Source organism: Elgaria multicarinata, chromosome 5, assembly GCF_023053635.1.
Source record: "Elgaria multicarinata webbii isolate HBS135686 ecotype San Diego chromosome 5, rElgMul1.1.pri, whole genome shotgun sequence".
NCBI classification, from domain to species: Eukaryota; Metazoa; Chordata; class Lepidosauria; order Squamata; family Anguidae; genus Elgaria; species Elgaria multicarinata.
Genome location: NC_086175.1, coordinates 58119711 through 58140033, shown reverse-complemented (window position 1 = coordinate 58140033; position 20323 = coordinate 58119711). Strand labels below are relative to the sequence as shown.

At 39.0% G+C, this 20323-nt stretch overlaps 1 protein-coding gene across 4 annotated transcripts in view; it reads left to right on the top strand.

Moving 5' to 3' along the window:
• Positions 1 to 19824, top strand: part of SH3KBP1 (SH3 domain containing kinase binding protein 1) — a 177325-nt gene extending 157501 nt beyond the window's left edge. For all 4 annotated transcript variants that reach the window (XM_063126438.1, XM_063126441.1, XM_063126439.1 and 1 more), the window contains 6 exons: positions 3091 to 3176; positions 12006 to 12115; positions 14005 to 14130; positions 16360 to 16625; positions 17546 to 17609; positions 18082 to 19824. In XM_063126438.1, coding sequence (XP_062982508.1) covers positions 3091 to 3176; positions 12006 to 12115; positions 14005 to 14130; positions 16360 to 16625; positions 17546 to 17609; positions 18082 to 18123 — 694 coding nt within the window. In that variant the 3' untranslated portion in view covers positions 18124 to 19824. The remainder of the gene's footprint in view (positions 1 to 3090; positions 3177 to 12005; positions 12116 to 14004; positions 14131 to 16359; positions 16626 to 17545; positions 17610 to 18081) is intronic.
• Positions 19825 to 20323: the final 499 nt, after the last annotated feature.

The following is a 20323-nucleotide window of genomic DNA, read 5'->3' as shown; positions in this document are numbered from 1 at the left end:
AAATATTGCACCATTTTGTGAAGTGGGTTATGATAATGGTCTTCCAACATCAAGTAAGGAGACTGTAGAGTAAACCTTGGGCTCATCTACATCTGTGAGTCTTCTGGGACGGAGGATCTTGGGTTTTCCGACTTTTGGGTTCCTCCTCAAATGTCCAAATGCCAGCGCGACATCCCAGAAGGAAAAAGGGATGTCCAGTGCGGCGTGTGGGTGCTATTTTTGGAAGGAGGAGCTGGTCGCGCAATTGTGCGTCCCCGATCCTCCAAAAAAGTAAGTAAATAATAAAATTTAAAAAACCTTAGATCAAAAGCCCCAGCAGCCATCCTGGGGATGGCAAAATTGCTCACCACCACCCCAATAGGCACAGAGTCACCCTAAGAAGCGCCCTGCTGGATCAGACCGAGGGTCCATCTAGTCCAGCACTCTGTTCACACAGCGGCCAACCAGGCATCGGCCATACCTTCATTCCCAAAATGTTCTTAGGCAAATATTCAGTGCAGCTCTCATTATTTTACCATATTTAATGATTACCAAGCTATTGTAGATACCCACTGCTGTCCCTAAATTGATTACTTATTAAACCCACGAACTCTGTCCTCTCCCATCATCTTCATTAGGTTTATCTGTCACCAATTTTAAATTCTCTGAAACCAACATAATTTTAAATCAATAAGAAAGCAATCCTATGACCTGTAAACATTGTCTGAGGGGCCATAGGATACTGGGGATTGGTCCCTCCAATTTCAGAGACAGTGCTCTGGCCTCACCAGGGGGAGTCGGAAATACAGTCGACTTCTTCTTTGCAGCCGGCGTAGAAAGAACTGCACTAGTTGCCCCAAGAGGTCAGAAAATAGACCTCAGAGAGGGGGCATTTCAGTGGGAGGGAAGGGGAGGAGACAGGAGATGCCAAGATACAAGTTATCCTGAGACCTCTCCCCCCCCACCAAGTCCCATTGCTAGATGGGCAAAAGAGCCCATCTAGCCAAAAATGCCAGGTTAGGAGGGCAGGGAGGTAAAGGCATTTCCATTGTTCCTCCCACCCAACACTGAATGTTCAAAAGCCTCCAAGTTGCATTGTGCCCTAAGGCAATGCAAAAGTAGTAGATGATTGTTTAATTATAGGTCCCAGGGGTTGTAGCCCTCAGGAAGTCAGTTGTGGGTTGTGTTGAGTGTGTGGCTTGTTGTGTTGTGTGAACCCAGCCATGCTAACAAACATTGGTTCGTTAACTGCAAATAGCCCAGAAAGAAAACCCATGGTTTGTATTTGGATTGTAAACTGTGACTTGTTCATGGTTAATGAACCATGGTTTCTTAATGCAGCTGGGTTCACACAGTATAACAACCCACAGTTCAATGACAACCCGTACTCAACTTTGATGTGGGTCGTTGTGTTGTGTAAACCCAGCCAATGAGCCATGTTGCATAATCAAACAGCCCACCGTGGCTTATTTAAGCCACGGTGGGCTGTGCTGCATGCTAGCAAGCATTTTGAATATTCGGCGCTTGACTGTGGCTTCTCATGTTAAACAACTCTCACATAACCTACAGTCCCTGGGTTCACACAACATGATGAGCCACAGCCAGGCATTGAATATGCACATTCTGCCTGGCATGTGCCAGTATGCACCAAAGTCCACCGTGGGCTACTTTGATTGTGCAAACCAGGTCATTGTCAGGAGATGGTTGTGGTTATTAGATGACGATGAAGAAAAAAACTGTGTTTACCTTATGGGTGCTATGGAGTGTGGACGTGATGTGTTGCAAGAATTGGGTACCGAATTCTGTTAAAAGGAACTGTTACTAAATGGTAGTTGCAGAGCTGAATCTATAAGTGGTTTGGAGTGAAAGCTGTGGGAAAGGAGAGAGGAAGGACTCTTTCTGTCGCAGGAATGCAAAACTTCAGGGCCAGGTGCCCCATCCGGTCTCCAGGGTTCCCCAGAAAACCATGCACCCCCTTCCAAGTTTCCTCCAGCCACCTATTGTTTGGTGGCTTCCCAGCTTTTGTGCAGGATTTCCCCATTCTAAAATGTCAGTATGCCTGTCTTCAGGCATAGTTACTGGTAGTAAGAATATTAAGCAAAAATATGCTGGTTGTTTCAGGCTTTGGCCCTACTCCTTTTGCCTTCAGCCCTGCCCCCCACTGGAATTCAGCCCCCGAAAGCTTCCCTAAAATGGAATCTGGAACTTGAAAGAGATTCTGGACCTTTGTCCTGTATTTTCTACTTTTTCGATCATTGCCCCCACCCCATTTTTAAATTTCCCCAGAGAGAGAGGGGGATGCACAGGGTCCTGATGCAGGAATTACCTCTGTATCTCCAGCTGGAGGAGCAATGCAAACATTATATATCATACATGTACAGGCTAGAAGGAGACCGGCTCAGTTTTAAAGAAGGATGACACCTTTCAAAGCATTCCCAAAGTTAAAAACAGGACTAATGGTACAGCAGACATACTAGTTAATGCTGATCTCTAGTTAGAAAGTAGCAGCACATAATATGTAATATAAAATATAATCTGAAATGGTTCTCTTTCCTTTTCAAAAATACGTATTCCCATTGGTGCTCATCTACCATACAAATGCATGGGAAATTTGTCAACAGAAAACCCTTAGTAATTAGAGCCTCAGTGAGGAAACCAATCATATTGTAAGAGCTGTAGCCTGCAGCAGAATTGGGGAGAGCTTAACCTCATTATCACAGCTTGAGACTTTTTCCCCTCAGTTAATGGTTCTGCAGTATATTCTGCCTTTCATATTGCTAAGATTTGGGGGCAGAAATTATTATTCTTAAAATCATTGATCAAAAGCATCCTTTCTGATTTTCTTCATCTCAAGATGTAGTTAACATTTGAGAAATTGTTTAGGACAGTAGTGGTCTAAAATAGGCCCTTTTGACAGGTGTTAAAGAGAAACAAGATAAGGTTAATCCAAGCAGCATGTTGGTTTACGAGAGATGGCTCTCTCTGACAGCCTGCCGTGACCCAGAGAACTGCGCATGAGGAATGCTTTTTTCCACCAGTTTGTAAGGTGCAAGCTAAATATTGACTGAAACAGGCAATTCCAGTAAATGTCTCTTTTGTTTCTGACTACAGAAGTGATATCCCAAAAGTAGATTTAGTGAGCTGTACGTTGCCCAGCGCCTTAGAAAAGGACTCCACAGAAAGAAGCAATGACATTGGTAAGCTGATGTGCTTTTTATACCTGACCTACCTTTCTAAATGCACACTGACTTTGCACTATTAATACAACCATACAGTGTTTTGATATCTTTAACTAGTAGATACATTTACCGATGTTTTTCTAATGTTCCTATAAAGTAGAGACAGTTGGCTACAGAATATTTTAAATATTTCGTGATTCTTGTGTGTATGTGATTATAGATCATTTTACTGTTTAGGTTTTTAAAAGGTAGAGGATTTTTTTAAAAATTACCTGGAATAGTTGCTGCTATTTCAGAAGGAGCTGTTGATCTCCATAGAAGCTACGACATTTATTAGACTTCCTAAAGGATTTGAAATTTAAATATGCAAGCCACCTTGAGAAAACGAATAAATTTTCATTCCCCACGTTTCACTAATTTGCAGTCCATAAGAGATGGATCCTGAGTTGGTGGGGTAGAAGACTTCTATAGGAAAGTGAGCAAACTCTGTAAGGAAACCCAGTGTCATTTGCTTATGGAAATATTTCAATGTCATCTGCTTCAGTCACTCAGTTCAGTAACAACTGTGGTGCAGCAGCAGACATGTTTTTGTAAGACGCAGAGTATCCTAAATTTGTAAGCATTACTACATTTCATTGGTAGCATGCACTGTTATTTTTATGTTGTAGTTTCTTCATAAAGCACATGTTGATAAAATGTTATACTGCAGTGACTAATCTTTCTTTTCTCCAGACTTGGCAGTTTTGCATTTATTTGCAACTGTTATACTAACTTTTAAAACCACATTTTAAATCATTAGGCTGCAATCCTATGCATACTTGCTAGGAAGTAAGTCCCATTGAACTTGGTAGGACTTAATTCCAAGTAAACATGTTTAGATTTAGTGTGTAGAAGAGCTGTATTTTTGCTTTCAATTTTTGCATCTGTTGTGTGTTTTCCTGCTGAGTGGAAGCTCTACTTGCAAGGTGATTGTTCAGTTCCTAAACTGTGCTTTTTCAGGCAAACATAAAAATATAATGATATGTAATTTACAAATAATTGGCATGCTTTTTTAAACGGGCACATTTAATATATTCAATTGTTTATTCATAGGATCCTTTATAGGATCCCTGAATGTGAAATTATATTAACTATAATTTCACATTCAGCAACTTTTAAAAATAAGCTTTCAAGAAATAGAACATAATGACAAATTATTATTAGCAATGGATAAAAGACTAATAATCTCTAATAACTAAAATAACAATGATGGGTCAGCTGTTAAATTTGGAACAGAGCCTAGTTTTAGTGTGTTAAGCCAATTACAAACCATAGAAAAGATAAGACGGACACACTAAACATGCAATATTATGATTATCTGGAAGAATTGTAATTCTGCTGGAGTGAGCTAATTAAATCAAAGTATAGGATTGTAAAATTTTGTAGGAATAAATGAGGGTCAGAGCAGCATGCTGTTTGACATGGCAAATGAGAACTCTGAATAACTGCAATTAAAAACACACATTCACACTGCATTACAAGAACAGAGGTGCTGATTATCTACTTGTATTTTTAGAAGATTTTTTATTGCCATTAAAAATAATTAAGAAAGCCAAATTATAAGATACAGACTTAAGTAAACACTGAAAAAGGAAAGCAGCTTGCTTATCATATGAAACTGAGATGTTTAGGGATGCTTATAGGTTTATTAAGAGGAGCTAGGAAAGGGATGGTGAATTGATTCAGGTATTACTTTGTGGTACTAGACTGTTGTGAATGAACATGATTTTTATATATGCAAATAGATTGAGGGCAGACTGAGGGCAGATAAATTAAACTGAAACGTTTGTGAGATCAGAAATGTTCTCACAACTGTCTTGACCATTTACATGGTGAGAACCTCGAAAAGGAGAGACTTCAGCTGCAGTCTTCATAGCATAATTTGAGCATACTTTAGTCCAGAAGTACTAGCTGTTGGCAAGTCTGTTGGAAACAAAAACAAAAACTGTATTATGGTAGTACCTTCTTAGAAAGGGGAGAGGGAATAGTATTGCCTTTTGGTATCCTAGCCACAAGTTTGCAAACAGCTTGGACTGGGAAGTGTTGTATATAACATCATGTCAAATGGAAATAGATCGTGATCATTTGTGTGTGAACAAGGTTCCCGAGAGGATGTATTTGCTTGATGTAATTGTCTTGGCATGAAGACTAAGGTTATTTATATCTAATAGAGTAGAATTAGATCATCAGTGAATGGTGGCTAGATTTGATTTTCTAGGTATTGTTTTTAATTTGAATATTAGTACATAAAGTATATTCCTAGCTTTATCTGTGGCTTGCAGTCTCTCCTGCTTAAAAAAAGAGAATATATTTGTTTAGTCGTATTGTTAAGTGTGTCTCTAGAAATCTATTCCCTTTCCTCCTCACACTTTTTTTTTCTTTTCTCTTCTTTTTCTACATTTTCAGTGGTGCCTTTCTTTTCCTTTCCACTCACATTTCTTCAAGCTTTCCCCATTTACATCCCTTTACCATGGGTAATTCTTCTTCACTTGATGATGGTAAGACTGTTTTCCACCTTCTGTCTGTCCTGTCATTATTTTTCCTTAGAATGAACAGCATGTACTGCACCATTCTTTTAACATCCTGCTGTTTGCATTGTTGTTACAAATGTAGTTTAGTAGACAGAGAATCGTTGCATAACTGTTAATTTAATGCCTCTGCAAATGTTGCATTCTCATTATGTATGCAATGTTAAAAATATTGTGACATTTGTTGCCATCCTAAAGCTTTAATAGATATGATAGATATGATTTCTGACATTGTTATAACTTCAAAAGCATTGTTAAAACACCTCAAGCCCATCTTTAGTATGAAATAAAATGCATGCACATTGGACCAATACAACATTTAATGGGCTTTACATACTGCTAAGGACTTCCTATTTTTGAAAAGTGAAATGCTCCATGCATATTCAGTGTTTATGTGCTTTTGAGTGTTCTGTTGTTAATAGAAATGAACGAGCAAACTAGGAGTCCCATCAGCCCATTTGATAATACCCAATGTATGGGTATTATTTAAAAATAGCTGGATTTTTTTTCAGACATTATAAGCTCCTCCCTTACTATAATTTTATTTTGATTTTGGAAGACCGTGTGCATTCAACCAATTTTTAAGGAAATACATTAATTAAATATATGACCTAATTTCTGAAGAAGGTGCATAAATTTTGTATAAATTAAAGAAATGACAAGACACAGGAAAGTGCTGTTAAGTTCAACCTGTCCAGAGAGGGTTTATTTTATAAATAGCTAGATGAGATGTGAGCAAATAAAAAAAAAAAAGTAAGATATGCTTAAAACCAGGGAATAATGGGAAGCAGAAGACATTCCAAGTGCAATGATGCTATTTTGCTGTTTCCACATGAACAATTGTGGAAAGTCTCTTTAAAATATCTTTGCTAATAGGTCAATAATGCTGCAAATGGACAGACGTTCATGAAACAGTCTTTCTTTCATAGAAAAGTACAAATCAAGACCTCAAGGCTTGAAGCATACATTATCTTATTGTTACTTATTTTTCAGATCAATAAAATGGAATAAATACACATTCCCACTATTTTCTGTATACATAATATTGGTTTTTTATTGCTCATTTTCATTACTGCTGAATATTTTCTGACACCTTGGGCATGTCTACACCACAAGGGTGTAGGGGGAGGATCGCGGACTTAATGGCTTCCACGATCCTTCTTGGGTGTCCAGACGGCCGCGCAATGTCCTGGAAGGATGTTGCGGCCGGCATTTTTTAAAAAGAACAGAGAGGAGCGCACGTGCGTTCTGCCAAAGGAAAGAAAAAAACACCCCACCTGCTCCCCTCCCCACCCCTGATGGGCACAGAGCGTCTGAAGAGCTCCGTGCCCTGTGCCCAGTTTCAACCTCCTTGCATTTACTCGCGAGTAGCCGGGACAAAACCGGGACGGCGATCCCACACCTCCCGCAGTTATGGAATGATCACAAGACCGTGGGGAAAAATCGGGCTAAAAGCCAACCCAGGTATCCTGGAGAAATGGAGGGATCATCCCTCCCTCCCCCCGGGATCACCTGTGCATCATGTGGACACACAGGGATGATCCCGGGACGATCCCCAGGATAAGGCATGGTGTAGTCATGGCCCTTGTGAATCTGAAAAATCTCTTAATGAAGTATCTCACATCAAACAGATAACACATTCATTTTTATCATATCTTGTTAATATCAAGAATTCTAAGGAGGGAAAATAGATGTTTCTGAGATGTGGTTTGGTTTGATTTGCCATCTGATATGTTGAAGATAGCTGTTAAGTTATGGTTGTATGTTAGAGGTTAGTATCAACTTTGAACCGTTCATCCTTGTGAACAACTGGTATTTTTATATTTCTGTTTGAAACTTTTTGCAACTATAATTATAATTAGTAGTATTAATGGGAAATGTGAGTATTTATATTGTTGTTTAACTCTTATCTACCAGGCTTTGCTTCTCTTAGTTGTACTGTATATATTTTTGTATGCTTTTTTTTTTTTTTTAGCTACATGGGGAATGTCTTTAAAATGTTCCCATACAGGGACTTTCTTATGACCAGCAGCCATGACAGTTTGTGAGTTATGGGAATATACAAATCCACACACTGGGCATTTTTTTGTTTTCTCTTCTTTTCAGTGTTGCTCGTTTCTGCTTCATTTTGTTTTAGCACATCCCCAGCCTCATACAAATTAGCAAACAGAATTAAATGTACATTATTGATCTGTCAAAGATAAGATCTGATAGTTACTGGGCAGACTAGAGCAGTTTTATTTTCATCAGCTGAAAATGAAATGCTTATGTTTGGTAGGTAAAGAGTTAATATTTTTATTTGAGAAAGATCAAATTGGTTCTTTATTTTCATAGAAAAGCCTCCTTAAACTCAATGAATCTTGTAGGTGCACTGTTTCTATTTAGAGACTAACTGTACAGTTAATTTGGTCATACTTGAATTATTTAATATTAACCTATTTATGTTTTACCAGAAACAAGGTTGTATCCAACATAACAGTAAGGGGGAAAGTACAGGAAGTGGTGTTCCATTAGTGGTTGCATGTTTTGCTAGTGCTTGTACTAGAACTAGCAGAAAAAACTTGCACCTAGTGCAAGAAGACTTAAATTAATATGCCTTCTTTCAGGTACCACAAAAATGTTGTTTCAATTTAGGGAGGTAAGACAATGAAAAACAAAAGGGTATGGAAGATGAATGGGAGGAAATATACTTAGGACTGCTTTGGAATTGGAGATAAGGACAAAGAGTTTAAACCAAACATTTCACAGAGGGGATAGATTTTAATCTGTGGTCTCGAAAGGAGTAGGTGGCCACTTATTGTCAAAAAAGAGGACACACATCATCCCAAAAGTATATTTGCATATGTTAATTTATATGTATAAATGCAGACTTAGAAATAACGACTATAATTTAGTATATCTCACCACAGTGGGAAAGAGTGTGAGCAGGTAATGTATATTCTTGCTCAGCATGCTGTCAATGTGCTAACTGTTGAAGGGCATCTTCAAGGCTCCCCTTCTTGTGGTTCAGTGTGTTTAAACTGGACTTAGTCTTGACAGCTCTTCCAATAGTGGACACCTTCAAATAGAGGACTTGCTTCTCTAAATTAGGATACATGGCCACTCAGAGAGTGAATGTGATGTAAGCATACTAGGAAGGAGTTTTATAAACATTTCAGAGTCCTGTACACCATAGCTACAGTGGTATCTGAAAGTGGCAAATATAATGCTATACTTTCTTCTCAAGCCCCCTTTTCTGTTCCTTACTACACCTTTCTGCTACACCAATTTTGTACTGGTGATTAAGTAGATAATGCTAGTCCAATGGTTCCTGGGGCAGACAGTTCTCTTTAATGAGGCTCATCTTAAACCATCTCTCTCTTTCTCTCTCTGTCTCTAATGTTCAAGGGAGTTTTGAAACATCCAGCAGGAACACTTAGGACATCCAAATGGCTGGAAAATGCCCCCTGTCCTGCCTGTTCCTTGACAACTAAAATAGCTTAAGTGTGCTAGACACAAGAGAGACCTTGCAAGGCCACACATTAGCACATTTTCCTGCCAGGGGACATGAACTGAAGCAGGAGACAGAGAAAAATTACAAGTCCAGTCCTCCCCTGCAGGAAAATACTGTCTTCAGGGAGCTTAACTGGCAGCTAATGAATACTGAAAGGCCTCTTCTGTGTCTTATTAAACCAACCCCTTCACAAAGGTAAGGATTTTGGGGGGTAGGCTGGCATAGCTGGCAGGGGAGCTGCCTAGTAGCAAGGACAGAGGGAAAACCCAAGTTGAGCCAGACTCAAGAAATGGTCTGGACTCCACTTGAAATGGGACATGGTTTTAGAATGAGGAGAATTCCTATTCCAACCTTTTCTTTGAATTCCATACCCATTACTGTGCCTATCCCGTTCTCCATCATGTTCCCATTTAAAACACACACACACACTTCTGAGCTTTTCTCTAGTGCAGGGAGTAGGGCTGGTTCACAACTGTTTTAAGGTGGAGACCACACTGGTGGCTGCAGAACCCTTTGAGGATCACATGAGTGAATGGAGGTAAATGTGAGTCTCTCCCTCACTCTCTCTCGAAGTTGCATACAGGAATCACTGGGGTGGTGGTGGGTGAGACTACAATATGTTCCCCTTCCTTGTAATTCTGATCAAGACTGCTGTTTCCCCACTGCTAATAATAGTGGGGAAACAGTGATGGGGATCAGGATTGTGTACGGTGGGGTTAAAGCGTGCGCGCACACACACACACACACACACACACACACACAAAATTGCTGTTACCTAGTTGCTGATAGCAGTGCTGGAAAAGTAAACTGTTCCCCCCACCCAGTTGACTGCTGGGCAGTGAAGGAAAGTGGGTGGGGCTGCACTGGTGTAGTGGGTCCTGGGTTCCCCACCAGTGATGTAAATTATAGGACAGAATGTGTACCCAGCTTATGTACTGGGAGCATTTGTAATTATAAAATTTGAGTTTGGTTTTTTTGTTTATTTGTACAATGAAGTGTGCAGGAGAAATCTGCTAATTTGCTAAAAAAAATTTTTTAAAAGGTTATACAACCATGCAGACAAAATGTAAAATTAGAGTTTAACCTTCAGGTGCTGTCAGCGTTTAAGGACAGCAGGACATGAACCTTATAACCCTTTCCTATGTGTGATTTGCATGTCCTTAGTTGTGTTCCTGTTGATGTAATTTGATTGCTGTCTTCCAAAGCAGATTATGTAGTGCTTGAAAAAAAGTATTAATAGGAATGATGAATAAAGATATACTAGTACATGGATAAACTATACTCATCTTGTTACTGAGTACTTTCCAATTTGCTAGCACAGTTAACTATTTGGTTTAAGTCCCTTAATAAATAGGCTGAATAGGTTGGACCCATGGTTGCATGAGTAGATGTCCATCCATGCACAAGGGCTCTCCTGTCCACTTGTCCACTTGCAGCCTCCTGTGCCCTCTGAAAAAGCCTCTCCTTTTTGAAGAGCTAGAGACTTGGGCGGGGGAGGGAATCATTTCCTCCCATGCTACATCACAGGCCTTTCCTAAGGACCCTCTCCTTGGCAGAGGCTTCTCAGGGAGCTGCAATGTGAAGCGGAAAGAAGGAAAAACTTGTGTAAGTGGACTTCCACTTTGCAACTATGGATCCAAACTGTTATGAGCTAATTGTTGCTCCCCCCTTTCTGTATATTAGCATCATATTGGCTGAAAATAAACACAATATATCAGAATCAACCTGGCATGACACTCTGTGACATGAGGCAGGCCACCTTAGCTTATCACAGCCCATTCTGCACAGCTGGCAAATTGAGTGTGACAGTACTAAAACAAAATTCTGTATCTTATATTTTTGGAAAAAATCAATTGAGCTTCAGATAATAAATTTACATTGGGCTATTGGATATCACAAATCTAATGGGAGGTTCTGCCTCAGTAAATTATTGTATCATCTTATCTTTGCAAGAATCGGGTTGCAACTTCATACTCTGCAGTGCACAATATTGAGTGGCACTATGTGTAACATTTCACTCTGGTAAGGACAGCCTATTCCTGCTGGTCCGAAAGGAAGGCTGAGAAGCAAAAAGGGGACATTTGCTTAGGAAGTGAGGGAAGTAAATTGCCTAAATAGTTCACACTTGAGGCATTTTGAAAAGTGATGCTACAAACTGTTTAGAATGCCAATATGTCACTTCTAGATTTGTTTAAAGGAAAACAGAGATGAGAAAAGAGCTATTTTAAAATTAAATATGCATTCTGTTCAATTGGACTTTTTCAAATCATAGTAAGAAAGGTATTTGAGTTCCAATCACTTGTGAAAATGCTCTTAGATTAATCATTGATCTTAGTTCAGTGCTGGACGAAAAATCTATATGTGTTTGATTACATCTCTTACTTTTTAAAGTCTGTTTGGGAACAAAGAAAACATGGCTAGGATTCATCTACTCTCAATATGAATGAACCCTCTGCACTGTTTAATAATTCTTAAAATATGTAATAAAATATTTAACTTCATTAGTTGTAAATTACTGTTATATTGTTGTTTTAAAATATATTGTGAGGTGCTCTTAAATAAGAGGTTAAAATAAAAAAGCAAATCGAAAATAAATTAATGTTTGTTCATAAAACTGCTAAATTTGGCAATATGGAAATGCTTTAACACAATATAATATAGAAAAGCAGTTTATAAATTACATAGAAAAACATTTCATTCTGTTGGTTGCCTTCTTGAGTAACTTAATATTTAAGAAAGTATTTGATTTTCTCTCTCTTTCTTCCCTTGCCCCTCTCCATTTTCAAGACCTGGAAGGGTTTGATTCCGTAGTACCAGTTGCTGAGAAGCTCAGCCACCCAACAACGACCAGACCAAAAGCTACCGGCAGAAGACCTCCTTCACAGTCATTCACATCTGTAAGTATCCTCTTAAGAACAATATTTTTTCTTTATCTCCCTTATTAATCCACTAATCCAAGTTGTTGTCTGTTTTCTCTAACTACCCTTTGTAGTTAATAGATTTCACCCCAAAACTCGAAAGATGAATCTGTCCCAACTAGCTCCAAAGCAATATCTTCATTTCAGTGCATCAGCAGACTTAAAAATAATTACTATTTGGGATGTAGATTTAGCAGTAAGTAGAAGCACTCTTGTGAAAACTATTGCAAGTTGGTAGATTTTTATTTTTACAAAAAAGAGGAATAACGAAAGTCAGGCGCTGCCAAATGATATGGTTACAACAGAAGAACTTATTTCTGTTAACCTTTATAAACAGTTGTTAGCTGTAGGAAAATATTATGCGATAGAAAAGTAAATGAGCCTATTAAGATGAACATTGGATCCAAAAGTGCCATTCCACTATGGAAGACATCTTCTGCAAGAAGGACGTTTTTTACACCTCACCATAGAGCACTGTATGAAAGATGTTCTTCTATTTGTGCAACCACTTGCACAGCAGAAGTGCAAGAACTGCTATTGAACTGACTGCAAGCAGTGACATGGGCAAAACTAGGGGCTTGTCTAGACAAGCGCTTTCCCCCATGATCGTATTTTTAACGTTGTGTTTTAATATTGTATTTTAAATATTATTTTAATATTTATTGTAAGCCACTGAGGGAAATTATTATATACAGTATAGTGGTATAAAAGTGTCACAAATAATAGTAAGAGTAATAATAATTTAAAAAGTTAATAAAATATGTTCTTGTTCACTTCATTTTGAATGATAAATATCCAGGACTTCATGTTGGATATTTGTTCCGATTGCAGTCATTAATATAATGGACATGGTTTCTGTTTCCTTTTTATACAAGTGTTGAACCTCTTTCAGCCTAAAGACTGGATTCCATTATGAAGAAGCTCTGGGGATGGGGGGGGGGGGGGGTAACATTCCAGTGGTGGGTGGGGCAGAAGGCAAAAGGGGGGTGGCAAAAATGCCAGCATATTGTTGCTTAAAGCTGTTACTGACTATAGGAGGGTGACCATATGGAAAAGAGGGCAGGGAGGGCTCCTGTATCTTTAACAGTTGCACAGAAAAGAGGATTTCAGTGGGTGTCATTTGTATATATTCAGCACCTGGTGAAATTTCCTCTTCATCACAACAGTTAAAGCTGTAGGAGCCCTGCCCTCTTTTGTATCTGGTTAAGAGACTTGGAAGAGACATTTCAATCTTTTAGAATGGGGAAAAAAACCTGCACAAAAGCTGGGTAGTCACCAAATGATCAGTGGTCAGGGTAAAGGAGCCGGGGCTGGGAGAAGTGGGTGTGTCCATCTGAGTAACTAACTCTGCAGGGCCAGATTGAGACACCAAGTGGGTCAGATTTGGCCAGCAGGCCTGAGGTCCTTGATTTAAACCATAAGAGCCTTGATTTTCCCTTCCTGCCCCCTCCAAATGCACGTCCATGTCTTCGGAGCACATGGATCGTAAAGGTCAGTGTATGCCTCTTGTATCCCATTGTGAGCGTATTTCCCAAAAGGAAAGGCCTGCTGAGCCTCTACCATCTTCATTGGAGCCATCTGACACCTGCTATCACCTTCTTCATTGGGAGGCTCCCCCACCCCCGCCTTGGCAGGGGAAATAGTAACAAGACAGTGGAGTGTGAGCAGAATCACTGAGCAGGGGGTGGGGGTGGGGGTGCTTTGTAGTCCAGCAACCCTGTTTTGAATGTTTGCCCTGTCCCTAGATAAAATGCATGTGCCCATGGTGGTCCATAGCAGGTTATTGGTTTTAGGGATTATAGATGTATTAGTGTTTTAAATTTCATTTAATACATGCCTTGTTTTTAAATATTCTTCTATTTCTACAGTCTTCACTTTCAAGTCCTGACTTTTTTGATTCACCAAGTCCTGAAGAAGAAAAGGAAGAACACACTTCTCTTCCACAAAAAGTACCTGAACCATTAAAGAAAGCAAAGACTGTTACAATATCCCTAGTAAGTTATTTAGGCTGTTTGTAGCAATAGTGAGGACTGATATCCAAAGTCCCTACTGTACTAACACTACCACTGGAGTGGTGCACATGTGTTAAAACTAATTGCTATAGTCTTTCCATTTCAGGCATCAGAGCCAATTCATAGTAGCTGGCCCAGAGAAGTTCATCTTTAAGCCAAGATTTGAACTGGGTATCCCATTTTTCAAACTCAGTTTTCTGTCTGCTATGCCATTTCTATATAAAGTCAATCTTACATATCAAAAATAAAATATCTGTCATCCAAAATGCCTGTGAACAGAGTTCTTCCACTTGTGCAGACATCCCTTCTTTCTTGTTTCAGACTTTCAGAATGCAATCCTATACATGTCTGACTCATGAGTAAGTTCTATTGAGATCAATGGGGCTTACTTCCAGGTAAATGGACATGGAATTGCAATGTAAGAAATTAACCTTTTTGGGGATGGCAGGCATATTTGGAATTTTGAGAATGTTGCAAAAATGTAACATTGTAGCACTGTTACAGAAGGCCTGACATGGGATGCAGCTGCATGCCCATTCCCCAAATGACTGCCACACTAGGCATGGCCAGTCACAAAACACCCATTTTACAAAATGCTGATTGATGAGGCTAAAAGATGAGGCTAAAAGATAAGTCACTTCCCAAGAATCCAAGTACAAGATAGAGGTGGGTCCTGAATTCCAAAACACAAAATCTCTCCTTTGAACCCACAATTTTCTGCTCCAGCAGCCCACACATTTCACAAAAAACAAGCCAGTTAATTTATGCAAATCCATTAAAGTTAAATTAAAGTTAATTTATTCCAACACACTTATTTCCCCAAATTAATTGGAGAATCACGCTGAAATTCCACACAAGAACTGCACACTCCACACACTGCAGAGACACACACACCACACTGTATGCCCCTCTCCCTATCTCTTTTCAGGTTCACCCCCCAGAATGCACACTTTCCCTCTGGATCACCCCTAAACATTCTCTCTTAACTTTGCCTCTTATGCATATGCACAGCACACATCCCTCTCTTCTCCTCTTCCCCCCTGCTTCTCCCCAACCCAACCCCTGCTTCCCCCACTTCCCCAGCCACCCAAAATCCTCCAAAGCCTTCATAAGGTTGCCCTCAGCCTTTAAGTTTAATTTATTTAATATATCAGCAGGGGCCGTTCTCTGAGTTTAGCATCTACATGGCCTGCAGCCTGCCACCCTCTTCTTTCCTTAATAATGCCACTGGGAAAGGTAGATGGTGGGTGGGTCCATGCCAGGTGTTTCACTTTGAAGTGCACCAAGGTGCCCAAGAATTAAATTTGAAAAGAAAAAAAATGGGGAGTAGAGAGGACCTTAGTGGACATCAAGAGGCACCATGTTGAGGATCCCATGATTGTATGGGTGCAACATTTCCCAGTCTATTATCCTCCATTGGCCATGGTGGCTGGTAATTATGGGAGTTGCAGCCCAACACATCTGGTGGGCACCAAGTTGGGGAAGGCTGTGTTATAGGCACATTTAGCAACCAAATGTTGCTGTTTCCTCCCTTTCCTTAGAAATTGCATTTCCTTCCATATCTTTACATTCCTTAGTCTCTAAAACAAACATATAATAGGAACTTCCTAGGGTTTCAGGCAGATGCATTTAACAATCACCTGTTACACAATAACTTTTAAAAGTTATTGATTAGTTGCACCTACTATTTTTAAAAACGGCCAAGTGCTATATTACTTAATTTCTTAATGCAGCAGTAATATCTTCTCTCTTCCCTCCACCCTTTGGTGCCTTGCAGTCTTTTGCACAGTTTTTGTTGTTACCTTTTCCCCTCACTGACCCAGTTTTAAGTGACATTCTTTCTGGTCAGTAATAGCAATTCAGAATGAAATTTGCCTAGCGGTGACAACTCATGGTGGACTCATGTCAGCTTGATGTTAAGGTCATTTTGGAATAACGTATTTGAGTAGCTGTATAAAATCATGCTGTTTATTCCATGGCTATATATTTATTTATTTATTTATTTAAGGATTTTTATGCTGCCATTCAGCCAAAAAAGGCTCTCACGGCGGCTTACAAAAGTATTTCTTGACATATATATGAAACATCTGGATGGATTTTTTCAGCATAGCTTCTGGACAAAGAAAAGGAACATAGCTAGGAAACAGGAGCTTTTTTATTAGTCATATCCTAATAGTTATATATGATTTTCTGATTTTTTTCCCCCCATAGGTATCTGATAACAAAGCTTCATTGCCTGCCAAGCCAGGAGGCTTAACAAGTGGAAGTAATCTTCCGTCTTCATTATCATCCTCATCTGCACTTCATCCAGTTTCAGCAGGAACAACAGGTCACAGGTCAAATTCCCCTTCTCTGTTCAGTACTGAAGGAAAGCCAAAGACTGATCACTCCAGCCAAGGTGAAGCAGCTTTGGAGGAGCTAAGAACACAAGTTAAGGAGTTACGAACTATCATTGAAACAATGAAAGACCAGCAGAAGTGAGTGTTACTAATCCTTCTAATATTGTTTTGGACAACCTCTTCCCACATATTAACTCAGTAGGCAGCCACAGTGGGTCAAAGCATCAAGCTCCCGTCACTGGCCCCAACCAATAAGGTTGATTTACCTGTGGGGTTACTGTCTATTTTCCCAAAAACAGAAAAATAGGAAACATTTCTTTCATAATAAATCTGTTTCTCAAGAAGCTGTTACTTCAAGCACAGTAATTCATTCTCAGTTTTTTGTTTTATCAGGTACAGGTTTTTGTTTTAATCGGTTAATATTCTTAACCATTTTAAAGGATTTTTATGATGCCTTGTAATCTGTTTTCAAATGTGTTTTTAAAGATTCATTTTGCCATTACCGAAAATAGTGGACATTTCCATATTTTCCAGGAGCAAAGATTGTGCTGAGCAAAGGTATCTCCTACATATGGACAAGACCAATCAGAAAGAAAAGTTATATTATAGAAAAAAGAGTTGGGGAGCTCCATAAGAGTCAAGGCAAAATCTGTGGAGCTTTCTGTATACATCCCTAGCTAAGCACTTGTCTGCAGCTCCCATTAGCTTCAGATTCTTACTTAAAACAGTAAGCATACAGGATCTGTATAGGACTATATGTTGTCTCCTTCCCCTCCCTGATGGGACAAATAGCAGCTGGCTAGAGAGAAATGTATAAACCACCCATTCCATACCCTTGCTGGAAATGGGGACCCTCACTGCTGCTTTTGCCTTTTTGAAAATTGTAGGAGACCCAATACACACTTTCTACCCTCACATCTAGTTGTTGCTTAAGATAATGTTTGATTGTGATGCTGCCAAACTCATGGAAATAGTAAATTTCTAGTAGAGACTCTTCAGTAATACTAACAATACGTGTTGCATGATAATACAGTGATTTCTATTTTATTCTTCTCTAGGAAAGAGATTAAACAATTGCTGTCTGAATTAGATGAGGAAAAAAAGATACGACTACGATTACAGGTATTATTCTTTTCTACAGCAAAATGGTGCTTATTTCTGAATGGGGCAGCAAAAGCAAACTCTGTTTTATTCCTGTAGTCATGATTTAAGAGAATTTAAATGTGAAACTGCACATGCTCATAGAATTTCTTTTTTTTTAATCAGGCTCAGTAGACAGTTTTGTTCTAATATCTAAGGAATATAGAAGCAACGTTGCCACATGTATTGTGTCCTTTCCAATGTGGGGAATATAGAAACAGTTGTAAAACATAGAATGACCGTATGGGGATGAGGAGTGAAATGTTAGTTTTGTGCTTCACAACTGAAATAGTATATATGACTATCAAAAGAGGTCTCATAAGACCATTATGTTTTGGGTACACAGTTAACTAGTATCTTTGGAACAGAATTTAGATCAGGAGGTGGTAACATATGATAAAATAATTAATTGCATGGAAATGGTTTAATCTGGATCTCTTTCTTCTTTGTATAGATGGAGGTTAATGATATAAAGAAAGCTCTTCAATCAAAGTGAATTCTGGATAGATGGAATGTTGTATTATTCATCATCGTGACAGAGACTTTTATGCCCCAGACAAAATAACTTTGTGCCAAATGATTAAAGATCTGCCTACAACCTTTTGTTTGAACAACTAGCACAAGAGTTTTAATAGCACAACACAAATCCCAGTGAAAAGAGGAAATGTCCATGTGATACAGTTGCTCCGTTATGGCACTGGTTGTGACTGAAATTGTTCTTACTGTGCTAAAGTCTTCTCTCCTTCAAGTTCACGGGCAAAATGAAAACTCAGGCAGTTTAGTTCATAGTGGTACTATTTTAATGATATTTTCCATTGGTAAAATGTACTTCAGGTTTATCAGTTTACAGGTTTTATGATTTTGACTTTTTAAATTGTCTTTTGTCACACAGATTCTTAAAATGTTTGTATTACATATAGCCAGAAATGAATGTTGATATTTGGGTGAGGGGTTGTTTGTTTGTTTCTCTCTCTCTCTCTCCTTTTGCTTCACATAGAGCAGCTTAATTTGTGTTATTTTAAATACTATTACATATGCAATCTTATGTCCAAAAATGATCTACAAGATGAATCTTAAGTTTGTGTACAAATAGTGTATTTAAAAAGGAAAAATGAAGAGAAATCTGGTCTTTGCAATGATTTGTGCCTTCTTTTGCCAAACACTGATTGGAACTGGTTGTAGGCCAGATCTTAGAAATGTAGCTATCACAATGAGGCCTGTTAATCCACTAGAGGTCACTCTTTCAGCATATTAGCTGCTTGCTTATAAGAAACGTTTCTTTTTCTTCCTTTCTTTTTGTGCTAAAGTGGTGTAAAGACCACAGCAGGTTAAGGCAGCTTTATGTCAGCAGCTGTAGTGTGTGTGTGTTTTTTAAATTGTTCAACTGAGAATTCACTTCTGCTTGATTTCATTCAAACTTTGAAGTACCTGCTTTCTTCTCCAGTTTTGCACATCTTGGGTGAACAGAATATGCATAATCTTAACAGCAAACATGAATAAAATATAAATCAATGAGAGAGAGTTGTATTATTTCATGCACAGAATATTGTGCAATATTAACCTGGTGTTTAATGTCAATTGCCACATGTATTATCACCTTTCCAATGTGGGGAAATGAATGATTTTGTATAATGGCATCCTAGTAGCCGAACTTCCTTTCCTAGGATTACATAAAAACAATATTTACTAATCTATTTATAGATAACGAGAACTTCAGTTTTGGAAGGTAATGGGAGGGTGTGCATGCAATCTCTGAAAATAGCTCATGACAAAGACTAGTTGGGTTTCCTATTTTCAGAGTAGACACTTGCCTTATGCAAGCATTCTTGAAGTGGCTTAAGTAAACAAGGAAGTGATAAAGCAGTGCATAGCTCCACCCGCTGCCATTGCTCCACCCAGTGTTCCCGTGAGTATCTGGGGGGAGTACGTGTATAAGGCCCCTCCCCCCAGATGTATGCACAGATGCCTGGGGGGGGCATCATGAGTGTGCTGTCAGGAGCGGGGCTTTACAGCATGTCCCTACTCTCTAATGTGTTTGCTTAAGCCCCTTTGGGGGAATGCCTGAATAGGGTTTACATTAACAGCAGATAGCCTGTTAAACTCAATGGAATTTACTCCCAGGTAAGTGTGCATAGGATTGCAGCCCAAGGATCCAATCCTAAATACACTTACTAAAGTGTAAGGCCCATTGAACACAGTGGCGCCTAACTTTGAGTAGATATGCATAAGATTGTGCTGCTTTGTTCCCTTGAATAGTTTAGGGATGAGTGTTGCTGAAACTTCCGCCGTCTGCTGCATAGCGGTGTTTTGACACTGCTCTGTTGTCAGAGCTATGATGTTTACATTAAATGTCACACAGTGAATCTGTTTATCATATCAAGCATGACCATTTTCCATTTCCCCACAAACTTAAGAATACACAGTTGCTGACTTCTAGTTGCGTTTGTGATTGGCTTGGGGTCTTCCAATATGGTGGCAATCTCTGTAAAGATTCTATATGAAGTTGAATTCTATATGAAGTTGAATTCTATAAATATCTACATGCCAAGATGGAACAACACGATTTGAGGTTTAGTGATACATCTGAATCCTTATGTTAATTATGTGTATTTCTCATTTGTTAACATTAAAACAAGCACTAATTATAAAAATTTGTCACTGTGATACCTCTAGGATTTTAAAACAGCATTAAGATC